This window comes from Boleophthalmus pectinirostris, unplaced genomic scaffold (genome assembly GCF_026225935.1).
Source record: "Boleophthalmus pectinirostris isolate CB_2022bp ecotype Guang Dong unplaced genomic scaffold, ASM2622593v1 HiC_scaffold_8, whole genome shotgun sequence".
NCBI lineage: Eukaryota > Metazoa > Chordata > Actinopteri > Gobiiformes > Gobiidae > Boleophthalmus > Boleophthalmus pectinirostris.
This window is the reverse complement of record NW_026571515.1, coordinates 21,223,217-21,249,785: the sequence shown is the minus strand read 5'-3', so window position 1 is coordinate 21,249,785 and position 26,569 is coordinate 21,223,217. Positions and strand designations below refer to the sequence as shown.

The following is a 26,569-nucleotide window of genomic DNA, read 5'->3' as shown; positions in this document are numbered from 1 at the left end:
AAATATCAGAATTTTTTGAAAAGTGTACGGGAAAAACTAACAAAAAAATTTACTTTCAGAACCAGAGCAAGTTGTTACCGTTGAGATCCATGTTGGTAAAACCTGTCGTATTTTATTATTAAATCTAACAGCAGTCATTGTTATATTATTTCTACTGAAACAGATCTAGTGTTGGGAATATTTTCTCAGACCCCAGTTTGTGTTAAAAGTCATAGCGTTTTGTATATTTATCCAGTCCAGTGACCATGGCTCTCAAGAAAATGTAAAATAGCTCTGGTGTAGCTTTTTATGTCTATAAATGATAGCCTTACCATCAATTATGGAAGAGCACAAAAACTGCTTTCATGTGTTATTTTAGCATGGCTGGAATTTGATGAGATAAAGATTCATTCCATTAAAGTCTAAACACTTCTTCACTCATTTATATCAAGGATCAGGCTTGACTCAAAATTCACTATTATTTTCTCTGAGAATCAGTGAAGCAGGCGGCCAATTACCAGCGAGCAGGAGCAGAGTCAGGGGGTCTACAGATAAACCTCTGCGCCTGGTCGTCCCATACAGATTTATGAAGTGCAAACCTTATCTGCAGCTCACATGAATATGAGTGAGTCTACGCTAATGATTCTCACAAGCAACAGTCCAGAATAAACATGACAACCAGTAGCTCGCTTCAGTGGCTCAATGGCTTATAAGATCTATGGCCATCCTTAATAGAACTGTGCATTTCATGTCCCCTCAAAGAAATAAACCAGATAAAGGTAAGGAGAAAATTGCTGCAGGGGTTTCAGGTGACACCACAACATTCTAGACCAATTTTATTTAAAGGTCCTACATTACATAGAATTGATTTTTGTAAGGTTTAAGCCATGATAGATATTGTTTCCTCATCAAAACATGCCTGGAGTTAGGTTTTGTTTCATTCACATGTTTGAGTAATCCTGGATAATTAGACTGTCATCACATCACAGCTCAAAATGCACCTTGTAATGTCATTTAATGGTAGTTTTCAAGTTCATAGCTGTACACTTAGTTCAATAGAGATTGGAAATTCCAGAGCTGGAATGATCCAAATGATTCTTGTGGAGGTCAAGACCGCACTAATCAAGACCGAGACCAGTCTGAGACAACAGGATCCCGAGACCAAGGCAAGACCAAGACCTATGAAGGTCGAGACTGAGACAAGACCAAGACTTTTTAAGGCCGAGACCAAGACAAGACCAAGACCACAGCCCATCAAGACCAAATCAAAATCAGCTTTGTCATTTCCTACATTTATTTGTATTTTGCAGATATTTTGGCACAAATATACCAATGTTTTATAAGTCTATCTCCATTTGATCTAATTATTCTTCATTTAGGCTTAAAATAGGCCAAGCAAACTGTACTACACTTAAACACTCTGCACCCCTTTTTTGGACCCTCACCCGCAGTTTGAGAAGCTCTTCTTTGATCCCACTTCTACTGGCACTTTACAGAAAACAACTTCAAAGTTAATCAAGTGTTTTGTTTTGTTGTTTCAAGTTCATAACATTTACAGTTACATTATCTTACTGGTTTGTAGTGATAGTTAGCAGTCGCTGCACATTTACTGGCCGTAATGAAATATGATTGTACTCGCTGAGCGTCAGACCTCGAGTCCGAGACCAAACCAAGTCGAAGCATCATCAAGACCAAGACAAGACCGAGTCCAAATGCGCTCGAGTCTGAGATGAGACCAAGACCATAAAAAAGCGCTCTCGAGGCTGGTCTCAAAACCAAGACCAAGTCTTGAGTACTACGACACTAGTGTATGTAGCGTATGTAAAAGTGGAGCACTTCCTGAATTACCATATGACATCAAAAGGTGGAAAAGAGTGTTTTCTGTTTGAGAGAAGATCTCAGTCTAAATCTTCAGGGTTTGTGTGTTAAATATGTGTAAATGAAACAAAACAAAACTCCAGGTGTGTTTGTGGTGAAGAAAGAACATCGTAACATAGATCAGAAAATGGCGTAATATGGAGCCCTTTAATACAGGTGAGGGGCAGCTAAAATTAATATTGCAGATTTTTGTTAGAATGAATGATAAACATTAGGATCGCGACCAAAGCAATTAACAGTTTCAAACAATACATTATAGGATTTTGAATGATGGAAAGTCCTCAAATTACTGTCTACAACAGAATGCTGAAACCCACAAATACACTCAGACTGTTAGGTCAGTTTTCATTCCGTCTTTTCACCACTCAGATCCAAATAGTTAAGTAAATAGTTCAGTAAAAATACAAAAATGACAGCGTTTACTCCCTTTTTTCCTGACACTCAGCTCCCAGGGGATGAATGCGGGATGCTCGGCCTGTGTCCAGTTGTGTGACACCCCCTTAAGACACATCGTCCACTCTCACTCATGTCCAATTCTTTAGTGTCAGTCTCTGCCCCACACTAATCTATGGGTCAAACACAAACAGACACATCCAGCCTGGACTCATCCAACATCCAACTGGTCACCCGTAACCTTCACCTTCACATCTTAACGGGAACACAGAGATCTGACTCAACACTGTTCCTCTCTGGCAAATGTGGACTTTACCTGGAAACAACATGTGCAAGATAAGCAAATGTATTATTCATTACTCATATATCAGTGTTGCTAATAGATTCCTGTGAGTTTTGGGCCATGTTAGAATGTTGTTACCTCCTCAAAAACATACAGAGTTGTGTTTTGTTTCTTCACACATGTTTGAGTAAACCTTTATTATTGTCTCTCTATATCCCAAAGCTCAAAATGCTCCGTTCCACCTTGCGATGTCATAAAGTGGTAGTTTTCAAGTTAAAAGCTGCTGTACCTTTTACTGAAATTGCTGATATTATCCAAACAGTTCTAGTAAAGGTGTGTGGAGCACTTCCTGTATTACCACATGCCGTCACAAAGTGGAACAGAGGGTTATTCATTATCCGTGAAAGCAGAATTCAGCGTAAATATGCAGGGTTTGTGTGTTAAACATGCCTGAAAGAAACAAAACACAACTCCATGTATGTCTTTAATGAGCAAACAACATTATGATGGAGATCAGAAGTATAGGCCCTTTAAACATGGACTATGTAACTTTTCTGTTGAAGGTTCCTGCACCTTATTCTTATTTATTTGTAAAGGGACAGCACATTTAAAATGTAAGTATGTAAAGATTATAGCCAGCGTAGCTAATTTTCATCTTCAGTCCTTCGGCAGGTTGATATGAAATCATCTACAGGACAAGGAAAAGTACAGCAACAATTATACAAAATGACATCACACCAGCAGGCTCACTATATATACAACTCATTTCAAACCGTTTATTTGAAGTTCAAAGTCAAGTTGGTTTGAAGAGTTAAACCAACAACCCCTCAATATATATTTAAAAAAAATGTAATTTGGTTAAACATGGTGACATATTTGACCATTGAACATCACTGCTTTAAAGCTTTAGAAAATGCTGCCAGTGTTGAAAGCAGGCACTGTATTCTATGTTTGACCTGCTTGATGAGCAAAAGAGAGCTGTCTGCTTGTTTCCATGGAGATGTTATTGCTTGGCCTGGAATGTTCCACAGTATGGTATTTAAAAGAGAGAGATATGTGTCTGTGCTGTCAGTGAATATATATGATATGGACTACATGGAGCGAGAGGCTGAATATTTGCTGATTCAGAGCCTCGTGTTATCTTTGGGTTTTAGCATGAAAAATTTGGACTGTTGCCATATCAATTGATAATTTAAAACAATATATTATATCTCTGGATAGTGAAAAGTCCTCCCATCCTATCCATACAGGAGTTTTAGTGTGCCCATAGTCTAAAGAAAAGCAAATGTATGTTTGTACAAGAAAAACATTTGACTAGACTAGATTATCAAAATCCACTCAAGATTTCACATTGTATGCTATTTTCTTTACTTTCTTCACTAACTTGCATTTGCTCGCTTGCTCATGAAGGTAAACATTGGCAAACCGCTCCTGCACCCTGCTCCAGTGAAGTCTGTTTTAGGAAATCTGAGTCCACAATTAGTCCATTATTAACTGGAATACAAATAAGCACGTAGTAAACAGAGGGCAAAAGGGAAGAGCCTCCCTGTGCTCTGAGCATTACACAAACAACCAAAGGGACACTCAGCGACAAGCACCATCTGGATCAGACCACTGTCAAAGTAAGAAAACAACAGAGAGAAAACAGAACTACTCATGTCATTTTAGACCTCATCTGACCCTCACACACTGCGAATACAGATTTAATTCAGCTATGTTCTCTCACTAACTGAACTGCATGCTGATGTGCTAATGGAATAATTACACTGTGTTGATCCTGTATTTGTAATCAATTAAGGAACTACACATAAATCTCTTTTGGTAGTATGTAATCCATCTAGTTAGTATTTATAAACCCATTATCTGTGTTAGCATCCATGTCTATTAATACTAATGAGTTAATGGCACAAAATGCTTTAAAATAATGTATTTCTACTTTTCTGATTAGAAAAGGTTTGATTTTTAAGTGTATTTTGTAATTATGTGTCTTGATTTTTTAATTCAAATGTTTATGTTGCTGCTGTTCTTGAACTTAGCATTGCAACACTGGGATTTCTCCACTGTGGGACAAAAGGTTCTCTCGTCTTATCTTAGAATGTGTTATGGTGCTGGAAAAGTCATGGAATTTTGGAAATTCAATGAAAGTTTTGGAAAAGTTATGGAATGTTTTACTCAACTACAGCATTCTGTTAAGTTATCATTAGGCTATTAGGATGATTTCTGAACGTATGCGCCTTTTGTTTAAAAGAGACGACAATAAATGCTCTGACAGTATTTTGAATGTTAAAAAACTATAATACCAAACCATAAGGTGAGTGGAAAGAGTTAACATTTCATATTTAACCCTAAAAGTATGATCAATTCTACACATGTAGGGTGTTGTAAAGTCATGGAAAATTCATTTCAGGTTATAAAAAAGTAATGGAAAAGTTTTGAAAGTTTGTCAAAAAGAGTGGGAACGCTGTAAAATAGAACATGGCCATTTACAATAAATATTGTAATTACTTTATAAATACAAATAAATGCCTATTTACCATTTTATAGTTTACTACTATTAGTTGGCCTTAAATATCACAAAGCTAAAGTGTTACAGTAATGTCTGAAGAATAATTCCATTATTTATAAATGTGTTTTAAATGCTAAAATGTACATGCATATTGAATTCCTCTAATAAGGAATACTTGGGCATTTGAGCAGGTTTGTGTGTTTTTATATTTCTGTTCACATTTAAACTTATTTCAACTTAAAGGTCCCATATTATGCAACATTTTAATGCTGTTACCTCCTCAAAAACACATGGAATTGTGTTTTTGTTTGTTTGAGTCAGACGTTTGACTCACCCTAAATTATTAGTCTGTCTACGCCTCCAAAGCTCAAAATGCTCTGTTCCACTTTGTGATGTCATGAAGTTAGTGTACAAGTTATGTTTTACAGCTCCTTTTGCCTTTTGTTCAGTAGAGATTGACAATTCCAGAGCTGAAATTATCCAAATGATTCTAGTGAAGGTTTATGGATTTTAAAAATACAGTGCAGCACTTCCTGTATTACCACATGACATCACAAGGTGGAACAGAGTATTACATTATAACATAGATTAGAAAATAGCATAATACGGGCTCTTTAAAGGTGCACTATGTAACTTTTTAGCTGGAGTTCCATCACCTACTTGTTACTGTGGATTCATTCCTTTGGCTGTAATGTTCCACAGTATGACATTAAACAGCTCTACTTTATATTTATTAAGTTACAGGTGGTTTTATAGCTCAAAAACACTTATAAAAACAGGCACTCTGACTGTGAGCGGGGTCGCCTCTCCCCAGATCTGACCTGTAACTTGGTCTAGTTTGGTCTCTGTGAAGATAGAAAGTTTTACCTTCCAGACAAAGCAATAATATCTCAACGGAAAAAAGAATATGACAGACCCTCCATCAAAAATGTTGCACAATGAACCTTTAAACATGATTCCAAACCTAAAATGCTCCATGTCCCCCGTCTTGGACCCGTCCCCCCTCTTGTGCCGTTGGGCCCTCCTCTCTCCTGCTCTTGATGATTTAAACAGTGTTGTGGACAGGAGAATAACTGTTTGTATGTAACAGATCAGGAGCAGTACGAGCGGTGTCCTGATGAGAGAGTGGGCTGAAGTGGACATGAGTTTCTCTGCTGGGGGGTTTGTATCCTGCCCTGATGGATACTCCACTGAATCACTGCACTACTATGGTGAGTACTGACATTTCACTCTCTCCAACTTCAACCATAACTGCCACTGTTAAGAGATGTAGCAAATACTATAGCAAAGTGTCACTGTTGGGTTATATTCACTGTGTTAACATATATTTTGTCTCTTCTTAAAAACATGTATTGTCATATTTCAAAATAAAAGTGATTAAAGGGCCCATATAATGCCATTTTCTGATCTATAATATGTTATAATGTTGTTTTCTCATCGCAAACATACTGGGAGTTGTGTTTTGTTTCATTCACACATGTTCAACGCACTTCCCACGTATTCAGGTTGAGTTCTTCTCTCAAACAGAAAACACTCTGTGCCACCTCGTGATGTCATGTGATAATACGGGAAGTGCGCCACTGTGTTTTAAACTCCAAACACCTTCACTGGAATCATTTTGATAATTTCAGCCCTGTTAATCTCTCCTAAACAAAAGGTAAAAGGAGATGTTAACTTGCAAAGTACTGCTTCACGACATCACATTTTGAGCTTTGGAAATGTACACAGCCTAATAATGCGGAATTACTGAACTATGTGAATGAAATACAACACAACTCCAGATATGTCTTTGAGGAGGTAACATCATTCTAACATGGCGTAAAGTGCACAAGATTTGATTTTTGTGTAATATTTCATGCTTAAGAAAATGGGATCTTCAAGACTTAGACTGAAGAAATTTATTTGCCATTTTTGCACATACCAAATTTCATACAGTCATTTTTGTGCGGGCCTCTCGATCGACAGTAATAGGGCCGTTTTGGCAACTGGACAGACCACTATTGATAATAAATACTGTATTACATTGCACATAATGAATAGGTAGCTAGTAGTAAAAATCTGTACTTTCAGCTTTCAGTATCATGCCAATTACTGCGTTTTCAGATCAGATTACTTTGTATACGATGTATATTTCTTACAGATGGGGGCAGCTAAACTAAATATTGTTAAAATTCATATTGTAATTCACTGAGTTCTAGAGTCTGGTCACTAAAAGAAATGATCAGGTTAAACATTTGCATTTACCTTTTGGATAGTTCATGGTAAAACACAATGTTATCAATGGAGAAATCTGCTTCTTGCCCCTATCAGGAAAAATAATATTATTATATTCAAGAATCAGAAAATCAGTAATATTGTTATATTGTTTTATGTTACATAAATTATAAACAGCCTTATAGTTTTACTCTACTTACACAGCACTGAACATTTTGAGTCTCATTAGATATATGAATATATTTGCAAATTTACCTTTATTATTGATTGCATATTTTCTATTCTCATGTTGTTCTTGGCATTTCTCCCTTGTGGGAAGCGTCTGTAAGTTACTACTCTTCCAGATAATACAATTCATTATAGTCCTGTTCCTAAATGAACAGTTAAGGCCTTTCTATCCACTTTCAGGTAAAATACACAGTTGCTGGAAATATCTAGTTGAGGATGGAGAGCCTGCAGGTTTTTTTTTTTTGTACTTGTACCATGTTGCCCCCTCTCACCCTGTGCACCCACTTCCACACTGATGACGAGCCAAATCTTCTGTTCCTTTTCTGTAAAACATTGTGTTTCAGAGCCTTGTTGAGCAATGACAAGTATTTGCACTGAAAGGCACTTTTTGGTAGAACAGACATAGCATCTACATTACTACATATTTCAAACACACATTTTAACCATTCAAGATGCATCGGTGTGTAGCCTTGGTTTCCATGGTGACACAAAAACTGTAGTGTCTGTCTATTAAACATGTCCATGGTCACGTCCCCCTGGTCCCTCAGAGCTCAGCCCGGGGCCAGGCTCAGGGGGACAGACACTGGGGGTTGGAGCGAGTGCAGAGGATGCTCTACTGAATATTTAGACTGAGTTTTAAAGGTTTAAAAACAACTTTCTATTAATAGAAGTAATAAAATACAGTTAACGACGTAATGGTATTTTCTGACCACTGCTGTAGAAGAGCTACTATTCATTCACTTTTACAATTTGGTGGGATAACATCTGGTGAACATAAATGAAGCAATGTGTGAAAAAAGCTGAAAAGTATGTTGAAAATTACAGGAAGTAGAGAGTTGTTTTTTATAGAGTCCCATGATGACATCACACTAGAGAGAATATGGTCCAAAAGTTTAGCACAATTTACATTTAAAAAACGATTTTTTCCCCCTAATATTTTAAACATTATTTCAACAAAATAAAGGTGTTTTCTTACATTTGTCAAACAATAATTTATATGTCCATTAGAGGAGTTTTGGCATACTTCATAGCATGGTTGCTAGGTAACCATGTAATACCAAGATGTAAAATCTGAAACTTAAAGTATTGCCAAACTAGAAAAAAAAAAAAGGAAAATCTGAAACATAATTATCTTAGTTGTTTTTTTGTGAAATGAGTAGTCCATCCTGTCATATGCCCTTTAATATTCTTAAAAACAACAGTTTTTTACTATTTTTAATATAAATTTGGCTGCTAACCATCAGTGTTTTTGTCAGCTGCATCCTGTTCTCTATGTCTGAAACATCAAATCTTCCAAATAGGACTTGTCCCCACGGAGCCCAGTTGTGTCATACAAGTCACATTCCACTCTACAAATGTTTATTCACATATTAAGTAGTGATTGTCCAAATAAAACTACACACGAGCAAAGAAATGAGGGAATTTTTATATTTATTCACTTATTTCTAAACAAGTTTTCACTATTGACCTACCTCATACATGATGATGGCCGCTTGCCCTAAAATACACAATTGGTTCACACTGGTTCTCTACACTGCTGTATTTCCTATGAGATGCAAAGTAAGTACATTTTGAACACATTAGAGCACAGCAGTCACAATGGAAAATGTATTTTAAAAAAGTTTCTATTCTCTCATAAGCTTCCTTTTCCCCAGTCATCAAAATAGTAAACTTGTACTTCTGGTGGTTTGCATTTCCGCAATTGGTGATCTGACATTTTTCACATTATTACAACAGTTTCAGTGGTTTACAGCAGCGGGTTTAATAGCAGACTACCAGAATACACTCTTCCCTGTTGTGGACATGTTAGGCTTTACATAAAATTGCCTAAATATAAAAATTCTTAATAATCAACGATTCTTGTGGTAAAATACGGAAATTAGATGTCTGAAGACTTGAGGTAAGGTGAACAAACCACTACTTATTTACTTAGAGCTATTTTAAGAACAGCTTTAAATTCTATAATTCTCTTTATCGAGTGGGTTTTATTTGTATAGCACAATTTATAAACACACATTTTTTGGTTGCTTAATCTCACTGGTTCTAAAAAAAAAAAAAAAAAAAGCCAGTCAAATCAAATAAGATCAATAATGAAATGACAATGAATATAGAAAATCAATTAAAATCAATCAGTAAACTAACTGCACCTTCCCATGTTGCATACTAAATTACACTGATCTTATATAAACCATGTCATTCAGTAATAGTTGAATATCTTCTGCTAGCAGGGTGGAAGTCATTTTTCATTTTCTACATTTTGTGCTTTAACCTCACAGCTTTTGTCTTCTGCCTCTCTGTTTCAGACATGCTGGCTGACCCTGTGTACCACCCTCTCCAGGACCCTGACCTCCAGCTGCTCCCGTACAGCCCACAGCAGCAGTACAGCTCGGGCTACTGCGTGTACTCCCCTCCCTCCTCCTCTTCTCCCTCCCCCTCATCGCCCTCTTCTCTGACCTGCCCTCCTCTGCACCACTACAGCCCCCCTTATGCGGAGGCGACCTTCGACCCCAGCCCAGGGCCTCACTACAAGGGCAGCGCGCAGGAGCTGGGGGCCCCAGGGCTTCTTCATGGACGCAGGATGAGGATGGGTTCAGGAGGGAGGAGGAGGGATCAGGAGGAGCTGTGTGTGGTGTGTGGAGACAAAGCATCGGGCTACCACTACAACGCTCTCACCTGCGAAGGATGTAAAGGTACAATCTACATGTAACAACAAGATCAGTTTGAATTCTTCCAGTTCAGTTCAACAGAAACACACATGGCCAAAAAGACAAGGAGTGACTGGGGTGATTAAAAAGCTGCACAAACATGAGCTCATCAGGGCTTATAAATGACACTTTAAAACAGCTCGATATATAATGACATACTGTATATTTTGGCTTTCCAGCATCGCCATGTGGTCCCTCATCTCACTCACAGTTTAGAGACTGTCACACTTTTTCTTGGATGTTGTTCTGTTCTTGGATGTGGCATGTGGTGTTTGTGTAAGAGAGTGCTGGTGGTCAGAGATACAGATGCTGTAGATTGGCAGCTTCGCTTCCATCATTTTGCCCCAGTGCAGCTGTAGTTACAATAGTTTAGTTAAGTTTAGTTTATTTATTGAATGAGACAGGGACAGTGCACAATCTACATTAACCTTAACAGGAGAGATGCTTTGTACCAGGTTGTAGCGCCACTGCTAATTTCCACCTCTAGTCCCTGGGCAGGTTGATGTTACAGTTCATAAATTATCAAACAAACAAAGAGAATGTGTTTATAATGACCGAAGCATCATAACAATCCTGTATCATCATTCACACCCAGTTCTCTCAGCACCTTAAAAACATCATTATTTTCAAAAACATCATTCAATTCATTCACTCCTGAACATCACACTCTCTCCAGACACTCCTCAGTCCACATTATGGGCGCAGGTTTGGTTTGAAAAGAGACACTGTTTCGCCAGATGAGAGAACATGCCGTAGTTTGTACATGTGATCTCTGTTGGTAACATGTGAGGTGAGAGGACAGTGTCCCTCATTTATCGCGGGGGTTCCGTTGTAAATATAACAGGCGATAGGTGAAATCCACGAAGTATCAACTTTATATTTTACAATTATAATATCCGTTTTAAGGCTGTAAAACCCCTCAGCACACACTTTATACACTTTTCTCACACAGGACCAACCCTTTTTACTTCCTTCTTAAAACTTGTTGCTGCTGTCGTCCTTGTTATTTTCCTCCTTTATGTAACAAACTGAAGATTCATTTATTCCATAATAGAGTCCTACAGCGCAGAGTCCCGCACGGGTCCATTTTTGGAGACCCCTAGTACAACACCGCACCCGCGCAGTACAACACCGCACCCGCCCGTTAACCCGAGACTGAACCAAGACTAAACCAGGACTAACCCAGAACTGATTCCAGGACTGAAGAGGAGGACTAATCCACGACTGAACTAGGACTAAACCAGGACTAAACCAGGATTGAATCAGGACTCACCGTCAGGACGGGCTCGGAGGTGACGCAGGAGAAAGGACCATTTGAGGATCCTGTACTCACCGCACACACTGGATCAAGTGGCTCTGGATGTAGCAGTAGCGTACTAACATCAAGTATTTAGTGAAGGAATGAGAACAGGGTAGCACAAGACTTTTTTAGTGTACTGGCATTCATGGTGATGGCTGAAATATGTTGTCAGATATAACTGTTCCAATCTCTGTGTGTTTTACAATGGATGAAAATTCAAATCAAGGATCAGTCAATGATATAATTTCCTGGTCTATCATACTCAAAAAACGAGCTGGTCACACTTCTGGGAAATGGTTTTACGTCACGAGGCCTGCATAGAGCCTCCCATATGTATTACAGCTATCAATATCAGGCATCACATAAACAAAACGCTGATGTTCCTGATCAAAAGGTGAAGTAGAGGGTGAGATTTCCAGACTTACCAGTAGATCAAATCTAATTAGCCAGGTTAAAACCACATTATCAAATAAATGATCACTGCACATCACATATCAGAGCTTGACTTCATGTATATTAATTACTTATTTCATTTTTGTCCAGGTTTCTTTCGCCGCAGTGTGACTAAGAAGGCGGTGTACCAGTGCAAGAGCGGGGGCAGCTGTGAGATGGACATGTACATGAGGAGGAAGTGCCAGGACTGTCGACTACGCAAATGCAGGGCTGTGGGCATGCTCGCTGAATGTAAGACATAGACTGTGTAAAGCAGTGGACTAAGGCAGTGTGACATCCCCATAACCTTCGACTCCAGTCAAATGAAGCTCATGATATGTAGGTATGAGTAGGGATGTAACAATAACCAAAATATGGTGATATCTTCAAAAGTGTCACAATAATATCGTGGCCTCTTTGCTTAAATTAAGAGTTATGGTGCAGCAATAGCTAAAAAAAAAAAAAAAAGACAAAGGGAACTACATAGACCATGATCCTTTGCTCAGTTAAAGTGTAGACTCCAAGAAATAACAATTCTAGACACTTTTAAGTCTTAGTTCTTTGGATTAAGTCTTGTCAATTTTAAGATGGAAAAAGTATCATATTAACAGTTTTGGAAGCCTCCACAAAATATTGCAATAAATATCGGACAATGAGATGTACATCGTGAAAGTATTGTACCGAGATATTTGGGAATTGTTACATCCCTAATCGTGAGCCTTCCCACCATATCATGAGCTTTCCCACGATATCACAATAAATATCATACTGTGAGGTTCATACCATGACAATATCGTATCGTGAGACTTGGATATTGTTACATCCATTGTACCATTGTATTAGCAGTAGGAATTTATTTACACACAAAACAGCAAAATAATAACATCAGAATCACATAGAGCAGGTTAATACAAACATTTTAAGACCAAAATGATAAGAGAGTAGTAACAATTTTTACATGTAAAGTGAATTGGAGACAGAGTCAATGGAGCCGGAAGCACCCACATGCTCACTTCTTTAGCTAAGATGATTTATAAATGCAGTCTATGATTTAAGCACAACTGTTTATGCTAACAGTAACCCCAGGAGAGCAGATCAGGTGAGCCCATTATGAGGTGTGTGTTCCAGGTCTGCTGACAGAGGTGCAGTGTCAGTCCAAACGCCTGAGGAAAGGAGGCAGAGGCAGGTCCCAGGAGGAGGACTGTCCTGATGGAAAACAAAGGGTCAGCTCCACCAGCAAACAGCACCCACATGTATGGAGCAGATAAGCAAACTCAGCTCAAGAAGTTTATACAGGACTGCATTAAAACTCATATTGATTTTCAGGTGCGGTCTCCTGGTCTAACTGGAGAGCAAAAGTACATGGTGGACAGGATGGAGGAGGCCCACAGACTGTTCAGAACTCAAGACTGCAGCTTTGACAGAGTATGATACTAATTCAGGGTATCAACAGTGGTGGAAGACATACTCAATTTTGTTACTTAAGTAAAAGTACAGATACTAGAGCAAAAATACTCAGTACAAGTAAAAGGATTACATGAATATATCTAAAAAAAAAAAAAAGTATTAAAAAAACATTTAAAAAATGTACTTAAAGAATAAAAGTTCAAGTATTTTGGGCATAATTTGAGATCTAATAAAGCTTCAAATGTAGTGATTTTGATAAAGATTGTTTTTATTTGTATATTTTATTTGCTTTAACTATGAACATGTTCAAAATAAACCCCTCAGGCTTTTCAGCAGGTTTCACACATTAATAAAAAATACTTTTACTTTTCAGTCTGGTTCAGAAATGAAGTGAAGTAGAAAATACAAAAACCTTCTCTCAAATGTTGTGAATTAAAAGTAAAGAATATCCACTTTAAAATCAACTTAAGTAAAAAATCTAGGTATATTTTACTGTACTTGACTTTCAAATTTCAACTTTTTTCTCCACCACTGTGTATGAATAATCTTTGTTAAAACAATTCAATCATATATTTGTGGTCAGATGTACGAGTGGTCGTACACAGAGGAGGAAGTTGTGTCTGATGTGCCTCAGCTGCACAGACTGTTGCAGTATGCTAGGACCATACCAGGTAACGACACATCCCCCCTGATGATGATTCTATGAGGAGGCAAAGTAATGTTCTCCCAGTTCTTCTCATTATGCCTGTGTGCTCCAGGCTTTGACCTTCTGGACCCCTCAGAGCAGACTTCACTCTTGTCTGCCTCTTCTGTAGAAGTGCTGTTTCTGCTCTCAGCACAGCAGTTCTCCCACTGCCCCAACACCTCCCCCTCAGGTACACATGTCTCCACATCTATATCTGTGTGATCCCTCAGTCGTCCAAGTAGCATCCATAGCAAAGAGCAACTGGACTAAGGTTTTTGATTTAAGACGTTTTGCTGGTGGACACCTGCCTGAAGGGAGATATAAGGCAGTGTCCACCAGCGATCTGACCAGAACTGAAGAAACAGGTTGGATGAACTGTGAAATGTCTTCAGTCAAAAACTTTTGTCCAGTCTACAGAACTGAATATTCAGCAGCTACAGCCAGAACCATCTGTTACAAAGACATACAGCACATGTAACTGTGCATGCAATACACTACAGATTAAAACAGCACATTCAAGTAACCACACATTATTCATATTAAAATTGTTTAATCAGCTACTTTTTTTGCATTGAATACTTATAAATAATAATACTTTAAAAAATTAAGATAAAAGATGAAAAAAACAAAAAACAAACTTACAATCCCTCCTTGTCTTTAGGTCTGCACTTGTTCAACATGTGGTCGCACAAGTGGCACAGAAATTCAAAGGAGAGCCTCCGTAACAGGACACTCACCAGCTCAGGTTAGACTCACTGCCCTGATCTAACCTGATATTCTGAATATACTGACATTTATTATTTTTTAAGAATATATATATATATATATATATATATATATATATATATATATATATATGTGTATTTCAGAAGTCTGTGAGGACCTGCTAGAGCCTGTATTGACGTTCTTTCACAGCATGGTGGCGCTGCAGCTTTCAGAAGCCGAATATGCCCTACTCACTGCTACAGCACTACTCTGCTCAGGTTTTTTAATATGATCTTACATTTTAGCATACTCCCACACTGTCACACTGTAAGGACTTACTCATTAGATAAACCTTCTGAATGAATATATTATACAGGCCACAGTTAAGGCCCATTGCAACATGAGTGCGTGGTGTTGACTGTGTCGTGGTTTTACAGACCGGGCGTCCCCACAGGCTGCAGACTGTGTGGAGAGCATGCAGGAGTTTGTGCTGGATCTGCTGTCCAGGGTCTGTGGGTCCCATGGCGGAGCTGCACGAGGGGGGCCACAGCGTTTTGGGCGGTTGTTGGGCAGATTGACGGAGCTGCGCACTCTTAGACACAACTACCTCATTTTGAGACAACAGAGTGGACTGACAGGCGCAGCCCATTGTCACTTATAGCATTTACAATGCTCATGGACTTTTTCTGTTATACTTTATCCTAATGTATTTTTGTATGATGTGGAGACCTATGTGTTACAGCCTTTATCATTAAAAATGCTAATCTACACTATTTTCTAATATAGTATTCACAAAAGACATGGGAAACACCTGCTACCTCAAGACTAGCCACAAAATATCAGTATTTAAATACAATGCAATAAATTGTAACGTTTTAAACACATTGACCCACGTGCTTTGCTGTGACATCTCCCAGGACAACCACATGCCTGCGGGCACCCTGTAGGTGACTCCTGGGCTAGAGCAATTAGTAGTTAGTTTTACTGGGATCCAGAAAACACTTTCCTCTGTTAAAAAAAAAAAAAAAAAAAAAAGTTATTCTGGTCATATTACTAAGTGAGTGAAAGAAAAAAAATAAAACATGAAATACAAAATATTGTTATAATTGCATTGAGTTTATTGATTTCCTGCAATGAGGAAATACTGGTTGAAATTGGGCATTTGGTGAGTACGTAAATACGCAAGTACAAGCTTATCAATGTGTCCATCAGATAAAACAGTCTTCTGCAGTTAGGTCGGACAATAAATAAAACTCTTGGGCTTTGACAGTGAAGACACAAGAGGACTTGTGTGTTGGCTTTTGCTTCTTAAATAAGATTTCATTCTCCATTTAAACCAATATAGCTTTATTTCTATAATTCTGTCTCTCCATAAATAAATTATTTCTCTCTGTATCAAAAGAGAATTCAAATATAAAGAACATTGTGTGCTATACTTTACACTCAGCACAATGTTAGTACATCAAATACCAGCTAAAATACATCAATGCAGCAAGTCAGGAATTATTTTACCTCCACAAATATACACACCTCCTTTGCCTCGAGGCTTGATTGAAATACGCAATTTTAAAAACAACATTAATTTAAAATTTGCTATGACAATACACTTAACATTATGTACACGCAGCTAGAATATACAAGGGTTTCTGTAAAAGTTTAAAAAGTAAAAAGCTATTGTATAAAAGATGGCAGTGATCCATTCATTAGTCTCATATAAATCTCTTTTGTGACACTTGATTTCATAGCAGTCGCTTTGTATAAAATTAAACTCATAACATTTATTGACTGCAGGAAATAAAGGGAGCTTGATTTCATTGAGAGCTTGTCCTTCTGAGTGTGAAGGCTGCGTCAGTCCTGTGCCAGACACTAGTGGTTTGTTTAAAAAAAAAAAAAAAAAAGAACAGGCCAGTCCACCCCGAGGAGTTCAGTGGAAATGCATAGTGAGAGAGTGATGCCCCCTACAGGTAGCTGGGGGCCACAAAGCCCTGGCTGTGGCTGACTCTGCTCTGGTGGATCATGGCGCGGTCGTAGGCCACTTGAACAGACTTGCGAATACTGGATTTGCGCGCCTCCATCATGCGCAGTTTGTCGGCGGTGTCATCTATGCCCAGAGGAGTCACCTTGTCCCGAGGGAGCCACTGCCTGGAGATACGAGGGAGAACAAGTGTCATTATTATTGTAACACATGGATAATATGCACTGTGTTGCTGCAGTGTTAGTGATTTATATGAGCCTATAGCAACAACTGCACCACATCTCCTTTCACGATAATTACAATATTGACTTAACGTTCAATATATGAAAGCTGGAACAATATATTTTGGAGATCAATATTTATAATTGGTACTTATTTTGCAATAGTGAGGAGATTTTGCAATTTTTATGTTATACAATAAGATAATCTATGAATAATTAGTTCATTCTGACATTTATTTGTTGCAGCTCAGGCATTTCAATTATACGGTCAGTGGCATAAAGTAGTTTCAATATTATCGTTTATCCCAGAATGTGTGTGGGTTTTTTTTTTGTTTTTTTACAGAGTGGATTCATAACAATAAAAATTTTTACAGTACCCAACCCATTGACAGATGACGTAATAGAGCTGGTGTTAACACTCACCATGTCCTCTTGTTGTCAAAGAAAAGCACCAGGTAAAGGCGTTGGTCGGTCTCCTCCTGCCTCTGCTCGCCGAGCTTCAGCACCTCTTTTGGTGGGACAGGGATGGGCACTCCGTTGTGCAGCAGGCCCTCCTCCGGAATCTCTGGATCAATGATCTGCAGCAGGCACAAGCAATCAGAGGAGAGACATTTTAACCCATTTGCACACGCTACTGCTCTTAGAGAATCTGAGGTAATAACAAGTGAATCTAGTATATCAATCAGTCCAATTGCCAAAATTCCTAAATACACAGCTTAATTAATAGTGCAGTGTATAGGTTTAAGAGTCCTTGTCATTACCAGGGCAGGGTAGGAAGGGTATCCTCGAGACTTGGCCCATACCAGATCCAAGGGCTCCAGTTCGGTCTCATCATCTGATGTCTGACTGCCATTACCTGAAAAAATAATGACACACTTTCGTATATATTTAAAGGAGATTAATTATTACATAGAAAATAGATCAGGAAGTGTCCTGCTCATAAACCATCACCAGACACTGCACTCAAATTGCATTTACTCACTACAAATGAAAGCCCATTGGTTTTCACATGGGTCATACATATTACAGTCCCCAGATGGAGCTCTAGTGCTAGTCTACTGCTTTTAAGTGTTTTTAAGCATGTTGGCATCCTTTTCTCTACACATTTTTCTTTACACATGAAATGAATTTATTTCATTCTGTGACAAGGTGACGAAAAGCATATTTAAAAACCAAAAGAGATCAAAATAATACATGATATGTCCACTTTTAATTAAAACTGCTAGAGTAAAAAGACGCACCAGTGTAGTCTGAATCTCCATTGACAATCTCCAGTAAAGGGACTTTGGAGAGAGCAGGTTTTCCCAGACTTCGCTTTGGTGGAGATGCACTGCATGTCAGAAACAAACATGTACACATGTATAACAAACCATTCAATAAGTAGGCCATATAAAACACTGCAGACAGAGGCACTTACATTTCCTTTTGAAGCACAGGACATGGGCAGTCTTCAGAGTCAGACTTGTCTTCTTTTAGTTTGCTGAAGCCGTTGGTCAGTTCTTAAAGTAAACAAACACATGATGTAATGCTAAAAAGTAAGGAAATGCCAATGCAACCTTTTCAATAAAAAAATCTTGGTTTCCAATATTTGAATAAAACCAAATGTCAGACTATGTGGACTATCAGTTTATGCAAACGCTCCATTTGCCTAATGCAAACATGGTGCAGCCTCTGCTGTGTGAGCATTCTGGTGGGGAAGTGATGAGTTTATGGACAATTTCCGAGACTGCAGCAAACCACTTTCATGTGAGAAGCAAATGCTGATACAGCTCTACATAAAAAGAATATTTAACCTCATTGGAGAGGGTTCAAAAACGTACAGTATCATTAACAGAATTTCATCACATTCTAAGACCTAGATTTTATATCAAGGAGAAGGATCCACAAATGATAGAGATGAATGAGCACACAACTAAATCAAGTTGGGTAATTACCAGTGTCTTGCGTGTGGTTGAGGATCTTCTCCTGCTCCTTGTCGCTGCTCTGATCTTTATGGCTCTTTGGGTCAGGAGTGCTGAGGCTGGGGGGTCCCGGGCTCTTCTGAGGCGTGGACAGGGGTGTGGTTAGGGGTGTGGTTTGAGGCGTGGCTAGGGGCGTGGCAGACGGAGTGCTGGCTGCCGAGTTGGGGGTGGAGTTCTCTTCCTGTGGTCCTTTACCATTCAGCAAAGGATTGTCTCGCTCTCTGAACAGCTTGGCTCCGTTCTTGGCCTTTTTGAACAAAACAGAGGTGCGCCGGCCCACTCCCCCTGTGGTGGGCCGAGGAGAGGTGGTCAGAGAGGGTAGCCCGTTGGTCACTGTCTCATTACGTAATGTGGGGGGAGGGGTTGGGGGCGCTCTTGTGCTTTAGTGCAAACATTGTCCTGTGAGGAGTCCGTGGGGTCATTGGGGAGGTCAGTGTCCATCCTGAGGCGCTTACAGGCCCAGCTCGGGGACAGCGGGGGCTCTCGTGTGATGGGCTTCAGGGTGGGGGGCTCTAGAGAGTCGTCGCCTAGCCGCGGAGGAGGAGCCGGTCCTGTAGGCTCGAGTGTCGGAGGGGATGTGAATTTAAGGTCTTCTGCAAAAATAGGGAAGGCACATTCAATTCAAGTTCAGTCTTGTGCTCACTGTACTTGATATGAAAGAGTATGTGTAATGTGGTGTTATTTTCAAACTGGTGAATGAGTTTAGGCCCTGGTTGCATGTATACATTCTGAAAAACAAGGATAAGCTTAATGTGAAGAGGAAGTTCTTCTGAGGATGGAAAATATGGAACTTAGATTTAGCTAGTATATGTACCGGAAGTATATAGTGTGATAGTATATAGTATGGGCAGAATAGTGAAAGATACTGGCTCCTGGGCTGAGCATGACTTTCTACAGTACTTAATCACTGTACATTTCAAGCTAGTATTTTCCTTTGGGTAGATTTAAACAGTACACTCAAACAGCACTTGAGCTTTTCCCACAAAATGTATACATGCAGCCAGAGTCTTATTCACAGCCCAAACGTTTGTGGTTTTCCCTGTACATATGAAACACCTGAAGACGAGTGAATTCTGAAACTGTTCAAGTGGAACATGCTAACAATGCTAATGTTAACATGATGTTATCTAACAGCTCATGACAAACACAAACCACACACCTTTTGCCCCTTATTGCGCTTACATGACTTCACTCTTTTACCTCTGTTTACTTATTTATTTATGCAACGTATATAACATACATATTATTTATTCATTATAAAGAGTTAGCAATAACTCACAGAACCACTCAGCTCCTTCCGTCCTTTAACGAGTTGCTTAAGCAAAAAGAGCAGGCCTTCTTGAGAAAAACCTGCTATATAATCTAGTGGCATTTTGGTGCTCCATCTCAGGTAATCAAATGACTGTCTAGACTCCGCTGGAAAGGTTACGTTTTTCTTTTTTCTGCACACAAGCCCGGCTCATGGCTGGCTTGTGCAGCAGGTGCATTTTGTGTCTTTATTGTAGAAACATGTACGTGGTCAAAACTGACAGACTACAGTGCAATGGCATGCCTCTCATTTCTGATATGCTAGTGTGAAAAGTGTTTATATTTGTCATTTTTCAGAGTGGGGTGGGACTGATTGGCAAGGCTCTGCTGTCAGATGTCTGATGGCATGACATGAGCGCGTGTTGGATGGGTGGCGGTGAGTCCATGAGGTGATGTACAGAAGGTGCGGACACAGAGTGCACTTGGAAAGAGTTGTGAGGCAGCCATGGCTAACCAGACTCTGTGGGCCCCTACTTACTAGACTGTAGACAGTGGGGTGGTGGGGTTGGTGCGTGAGGGAGACCCTGGCTCATTTACCTGAGGACAATGTTCTGTTAGCTTGTATTCACAGCTAATCTCATACAAAACACTGGCTTTTAGAAAAGTGCCTGTATATTCATTCTTCTGACCCACCTTTGTCTGAGGAGAGGCCATTCTCGCCCTGAGATTCCCTGTCCTCTTCCTCGTCGTCAGACTCGTCTTTGAGGTGTCCGTTGTGGAGGCTGTTACGGTGTTGGCCCTGACGATGGCGGATGATGTTGATCTCTCGTCGCAGTAATCGGATGCGGCGTGTCCGTGCGCCGCTGCCACGCATGGAGGTGACAAAGTCCAGCTTGTCCAGCAGCTCCTTCAGCTGCTCCTCCACACTCATGTGAAGCCTGTTCTCTGGGTCCAGAAGACTGTCAACTGCAGACACAAATTAAAGAGGCATAATAGAAGGAATTTGTGAAAGCAAAATGTTTACAACTAGATAGCTTGAAAATGTCTTTACTGCTGTAGCATTACCTCTCCCCACTATTCAAGGGTTTTGATTTCCTGTTCATAGGTAGAATTTTAAGTACTGTTGACCACTCAAAATATGGTAAGTTGCTTTGAATTGTTAATTGTTGTGGAAATGGTGCAAATGTTTCATAACTCTGTGACCCAGAGTTCAGATCTTTTAGACATTTGTTGATCTCAAGTTCACATTGACTCACCATCATCCCATGTGCAGTTGTAGAAGTCTCGTTTCTGTGGAGACTCGGGGAGGTGCATGCCCGTGTCCAGGTCCAGACCGGTGCTGGCTGCCTGTCTCTGGGCGTGCCGAAGAATGGCTCCACCCAGATCCCTGAGGCGCAGCGCTGCCCGGTGGAACACAGTGTCCTTGGAGTTGTACAGAAGGCAGTTGGACACCATCAGGTTAAAGTCTGCCTCCAGATCAGACACAGAGCGGTATAAGTGGTTATTTAACTTTGAGTGCATGGTGGAGAAGTCCATGGGCTGGCTGATGAACTCCAGGTAATCAGGAACCTGCAGACAATAAGACACATGTATTATATTTGACTACATCAGAAGATCCATAATGCCAAACACACAAGGTTTTAAGGTTGCGTGAAAAAGACTGTACGCCACTTGAATCTAATTCTAATATGTATACAAGTAACATGTCTGTAAACTTGTGCCATCTTTTTACCTGTTATAATTTGTTACCTCTTTAATATTGACAGGCTGTGCAAAGATCTGCGCAGTGTCCTTCTCCTGAAGTTGGTCCAGTGTGGAACGAAGCAGCATCAACATCGGTGTCAGCTGCATTTCCAACGTTGCCTGGTGAACCTTGACCTACAGAAAGAATTTGTTTTGTTAATTACAAAAATGTGCAGTTTAAAATACCATTTAGACATGTACGATTTTTTACTATAATTTAGCAATACCCAAAAATGCACTGTAACTTTATGTCATTAGAAAAACTAGAAAAGCTATTAACTGTTCATAATTTTAAAAAGGTGAAAAAGTAAATTACAGTGATAAACTATACAAATGCTCTACCTGTTCTCTCTTGAGTTTCTCTCTCTTGCGGATGAGCTCCACCAGCAGGCGAGCCTTCTCCAGGTCGTGCCGCAGCTTCTGCCAGTACCTCAGAGCTTCTCTGGCAGCTGACACCTTCTCATCCACCTCGGGCTACAACACAAGCACACAGAAGGTTTTAGAAGAGAGCTTTTCAGACTCCTGTAAGAAACTGTGTTGGTGACTGACCTGTTCAGTGTTCTTCTGAGACTGCAGACTCGAGTGCACGCGCCGGACCAGCGGCACGCCATTCCTCGACTGTCGTTTCAGTAACCAGTAACTGTGGAGCCTCTGCATGAACTGACTTTTCTTCTGGAAGATCACTCCTTTACAAAGACTGTTAAGTCTGTAGTGGAAATGGAACCAAATACACAGGATGTAAAAATCATTAGACATGCATTTTTAAAAACACATAAAAAGCTGCAGCAGGCTATATGAAATCAACTGTATTTTAGAAAAACAAACTCACACAGAACAGTGTTTATAGAAACATTGTGTAAGGTGTGTCATGTGCCAAGTCTTGATACTTGTTTAGCTACAAATGATGAATGAATGTAATTAATTAGCCATGCAGCAATCTAATCTTACTGTGTCTTGGGAACAACAGGGCAGATCTTCTGGCCTGAACTTACCTCTGTGTGGGTATGTGCGGAACAGTCACTTGAGGTGATGATGGCTGATGTGCCTTTGACTCTGTGCTCTTCTTCCCTTTCTTCTTGTCACTCTTATCTAGGACCTCTGACTTGCGGCCTTTCTTTGGTGTCACTGGCCCTTCCTTGTATGCACTGCGCCCCCTACTGGCCCTGCCCCTACTGCCCACCACTCTCCCTTCAGTCTCATCATCAGAGGTCACATCACCCTGTGGAGAGTGGACTTCGCAGAAGGCAGTCTTCTTCACTGAGTACGTTGTCCCGTTTACATTGGTCACACTCACAGGGTCAATCTTCATAAAGAGCCCGGCCCTCTGAGCACATGTGACGTGAAACGCTGTATAGCAGTTGGCTTTATTGCATTGGATGGACGCCCCCCTGCCTTTCTGCTTGCACAAGTAGCAGGTGAGTTTCCACCGTGCAGGGGGAATGTTAGCTACTCCTTCTACCGGCTCCAAAAACACAGTATTAGCAAAACAGACTTCAGGAATCCAAATGGCACAAACTACATGAGCCCATCTCCCATCACTGGTTTGTTTGAACGCTCCGCCCCTGTTTGGACATAGCACACAGTCTACTGGTTTTTGAGGCGACTGGAGGCAGCACCGGCACAGCCACTGCCCCTCAGGGATATAGGGCACTCCATAGCATTCCTGATGTACAGCTAAGTTACACGAATCACAGAACAGGATGACGTTACTATTTAGGCATTCGTCATCCAGGCACACACAGCAAAAGGCATCGTCGTCTATTGCACTCTGAGAGGGTGCTCTGGTCCGGGCTTCCCTGTAAGCCTCCTCCTCCAGTCGATCTATCAGCAGCTCAAAGGAGTCCGGAGATACAGACGTGTAGCCTTCTGAAGTCCTGTCTGAATTTACCATTTCCAGCCAGGCCGCGTCTTCCTCGTCCATGTCATACTCTGCTTCAGTTTCCCGTTCCTCAGCTGAGCGTTCGATATAACGGTAGTACCCAGTGGGAAGAGGTGGAGCTGCTGCTGGAGTGAAAGTGTGCCGGACACGAAATCTAGGCTCAGGGAGGGCCATGTGATGATGGTGAGGTTTTTCAGGTGTCTGTGGACAGTGGTTCTTTGATGGCTGGGATTTAACAGGGGTGTTTTTAGAGTCTTTTCTCCTCCTCGTTAAAGATTTGCGAGCATTTTGAGCAGCAGTTGCTTGGGTCACTGGCTGTTCATTGTTCTCCTTGTTGCTGTTACACTCACTTATGTCCTGGGCCATCATCTCGTCCTCTGTGATGACCTCTAATGGCTCTAAAATGGAGATGCGGTGAAGTCTGCCCTCCAGTTCTACCTCCACCACTTTCTGTGCTTGTGCGTAGGTAAGCGTCTCTCTGCTGGGGGAGGCTTTGAGGCTGTAAGGGGACGGGGACCGCTGGCGAGCCCCCCCCACGCCCGCCAGTCCCCCACGCCCGCCAGTCCCCCCACGCCCGCCAATCCCTCCAGTGGACGTCCTGCCATGCGGTACACCTCCCCTTCCGCCCACTTGGCCTTTTCGACGTGGCTTCCTCATAGGACCCCAATCACAAATGTCTCTCTGTTGGTTAGAACACAAAAAGAAACAAAAGTAAATACTATGAAAATATTGGTAATAACATAACTTTTCAGAACTTGTGTTGTGTTTACAAAATTTTCAGTCATTCAGGTAAACTTTAAATTAGTCAATGGCAACTGGTTCTTAGGAAACAGAAATATGTTGTGACTTGTAACTTTTGAGAAGCTTATATTTTGAATAAATATTATTGCCTAGCCAACTTTGAATGCAAAAATATTACTCAAACTCCAACATTTCTCCATCTTTTCTGAACATTTCAGATTTGGCAATATTTCATTTATTTGTACCACCTCCTAGCATAATTGATACAGAGTTTATATTTCAAGTATTATTTGTCGTTATAATTTGTAGTATTATTGTGAGTACAACTCATACTCCTGGCCAGGAAATACAAAGAACATGATTAAAGATGTATTCCAATTTTAAGACAAAATCTATTCTTTATTTGCAAAATAACCACCATCTTCATTAGGGCTGGGTATCATTAAGAAGATGCTAATACGATACATACTTCAATACATAGGCCACAATATGATACATATCTCGATCCAGTGCACTTTTGATTGAGTACAATCAATCATCAATCAAACTTTATTTCTAGAGCGCTTTCCATACAAAAATGCAACACAGAGCGCAATACGATATATTTCAAATCGATACGATAAGGTTCAATAAAAAATAAAGGCTAAATCATGGCCGTCATATTAAAAGTCTTTGTTAAATCACTTCTTGTGCAAAGTTCATATGAAATACACACATTTTAATCACTGCAACAAAATAATTGAGTTAAATATATTTTTTAAAAATACTAGCGATAAATAATAATAATAAAAAAATATAATAAAATAATAGTGATATATAAATACACCATCCCACAATATCAATACTGTATCCTCACATTAAGCAATACGATATATCAATATTTTGATATTTTTGCACACCCCTAATTGTCATATAAATTTATACAAAATACTAATGTTCATTTTGGAAGTCATTTCAGTAGCGTCAGGTAAATCTTTCAGTAATTCGTTTAAAGTTTCCAACTGTGGAAATGGCAAGCCTATGATTATAGAGCTCGTGCTGTGGTGTAAACATTCCTTCACACTTGATTGTAGTCACACTCACTCTACATAGACCTAAAACTAATTATTATGATGCAGTCATTTGGTAGAAAATGAATATTAGACTGAAACTGATTATGTAAAAACATCAAACGTCAAAAGAAAAGCATTCTTTGTAGATAACTCTCGACTTTATCTCATTCTGTTGGCAACTAAAACAAGGGCTGGCCACAACATACAAGCCGTATCCAATCAGTATTCGCCATATATTGATTGACTGAAACTCCAGCCAATGAGTTTCAAGAATAGCAAAGCCCTACAGATCCGTGTCCTTATTTCGAGAGTAAAATGTCAGCCATATTTACAGTTTTTAAACATTGTCCAAAGCCACTTTTTCATGTACAAAACAACCATAACAACCCACAACCTGGCCGATCACTTACCAAGTACTACTAGAAAGAAAACCGCGCACAATCATAGCAGGATTTTAGTGAAATACGCTGCTGGTGATTCGAGCTACTTAGCCGCTCAGCTAAGTTAGAGCGACGGGCAGTTCTGTCATTTCATTTGTTTAGAAGCGTTGACAGGCAAATAAACCGAACCACTACAGAAGAAAAACTTTACACTTAATATGTTACAAGGTTATACGACCAGTCCCACCTGTTAAAGCTGATGCAGACTTGTCGACGACCGGAGAAGCAGCCTTAACAGTAATGGTTCCTTTAGCCAGCCGCCTCACACTTGCTACACTGCCACAGCTATCAGCCCCCGTTAGAGACCACAGTTTGTTGGAACAGCCGGTAAATATCGCATTTTTTTTACGACCCCCTAGTTCCCACACCGAACATTTTGCCCGCTAATAGTGCGTTTAAAAAATCCAATGAAGGTAATAATGGTGCAGTGGAATCGTGAGAGAAAATCGGTTGTTGTCGGTTAAATTTTGCAAGTAGGAGAAATGTTAGCCTCCTTAGGCTAACTGGCTAGCGGCGGTGCTAATTCGTCAGGCGATGCTAAAAACAAAAGATTTCCGTTCCGTTCTTTCAAAATAAAATAACGTGTTAAGGATT

At 40.0% G+C, this 26,569-nt stretch overlaps 2 protein-coding genes across 2 annotated transcripts; one reads left to right on the top strand and one right to left on the bottom strand.

Annotated features, from left to right (window-relative positions):
• Nucleotides 1-4,025: 4,025 nt before the first annotated feature.
• On the top strand, nucleotides 4,026-15,376 carry nr1h5 (nuclear receptor subfamily 1, group H, member 5). Its single transcript, XM_020922389.2, has 11 exons — nucleotides 4,026-4,155; nucleotides 6,130-6,250; nucleotides 9,785-10,171; nucleotides 12,030-12,170; nucleotides 13,047-13,171; nucleotides 13,245-13,343; nucleotides 13,909-13,996; nucleotides 14,084-14,200; nucleotides 14,672-14,755; nucleotides 14,880-14,993; nucleotides 15,153-15,376. The coding sequence occupies exons 2-11, from the start codon at nucleotides 6,157-6,159 to the stop codon at nucleotides 15,374-15,376; spliced, it is 1,473 nt and encodes a 490-aa protein (XP_020778048.1). The 5' UTR covers nucleotides 4,026-4,155; nucleotides 6,130-6,156.
• Nucleotides 15,377-15,551: 175 nt separating this feature from the next.
• Nucleotides 15,552-26,483, bottom strand: brpf3b (bromodomain and PHD finger containing, 3b). The gene is given in 14 exon segments (XM_020922503.2): nucleotides 15,552-16,857; nucleotides 17,335-17,489; nucleotides 17,673-17,767; nucleotides 18,153-18,241; nucleotides 18,329-18,410; nucleotides 18,846-19,241; nucleotides 19,244-19,465; nucleotides 20,814-21,086; nucleotides 21,377-21,689; nucleotides 21,870-21,998; nucleotides 22,206-22,337; nucleotides 22,413-22,569; nucleotides 22,856-24,423; nucleotides 26,163-26,483. Coding segments are annotated over 13 exon segments (3,771 nt in total). The 5' UTR covers nucleotides 24,400-24,423; nucleotides 26,163-26,483; the 3' UTR covers nucleotides 15,552-16,673.
• Nucleotides 26,484-26,569: the final 86 nt, after the last annotated feature.

Bases quoted from the DNA above. Each gene is read 5' to 3' on its own strand.
- nr1h5 (XM_020922389.2), top strand. From the start codon at position 6,157: ATGAGAGAGTGGGCTGAAGTGGACATGAGTTTCTCTGCTGGGGGGTTT. The intron at 6,251-9,784 runs GTGAGTACTGAC...TCTCTGTTTCAG, and splicing joins TGAATCACTGCACTACTATG to ACATGCTGGCTGACCCTGTG. The intron at 13,344-13,908 runs GTATGATACTAA...ATTTGTGGTCAG, and splicing joins AAGACTGCAGCTTTGACAGA to ATGTACGAGTGGTCGTACAC.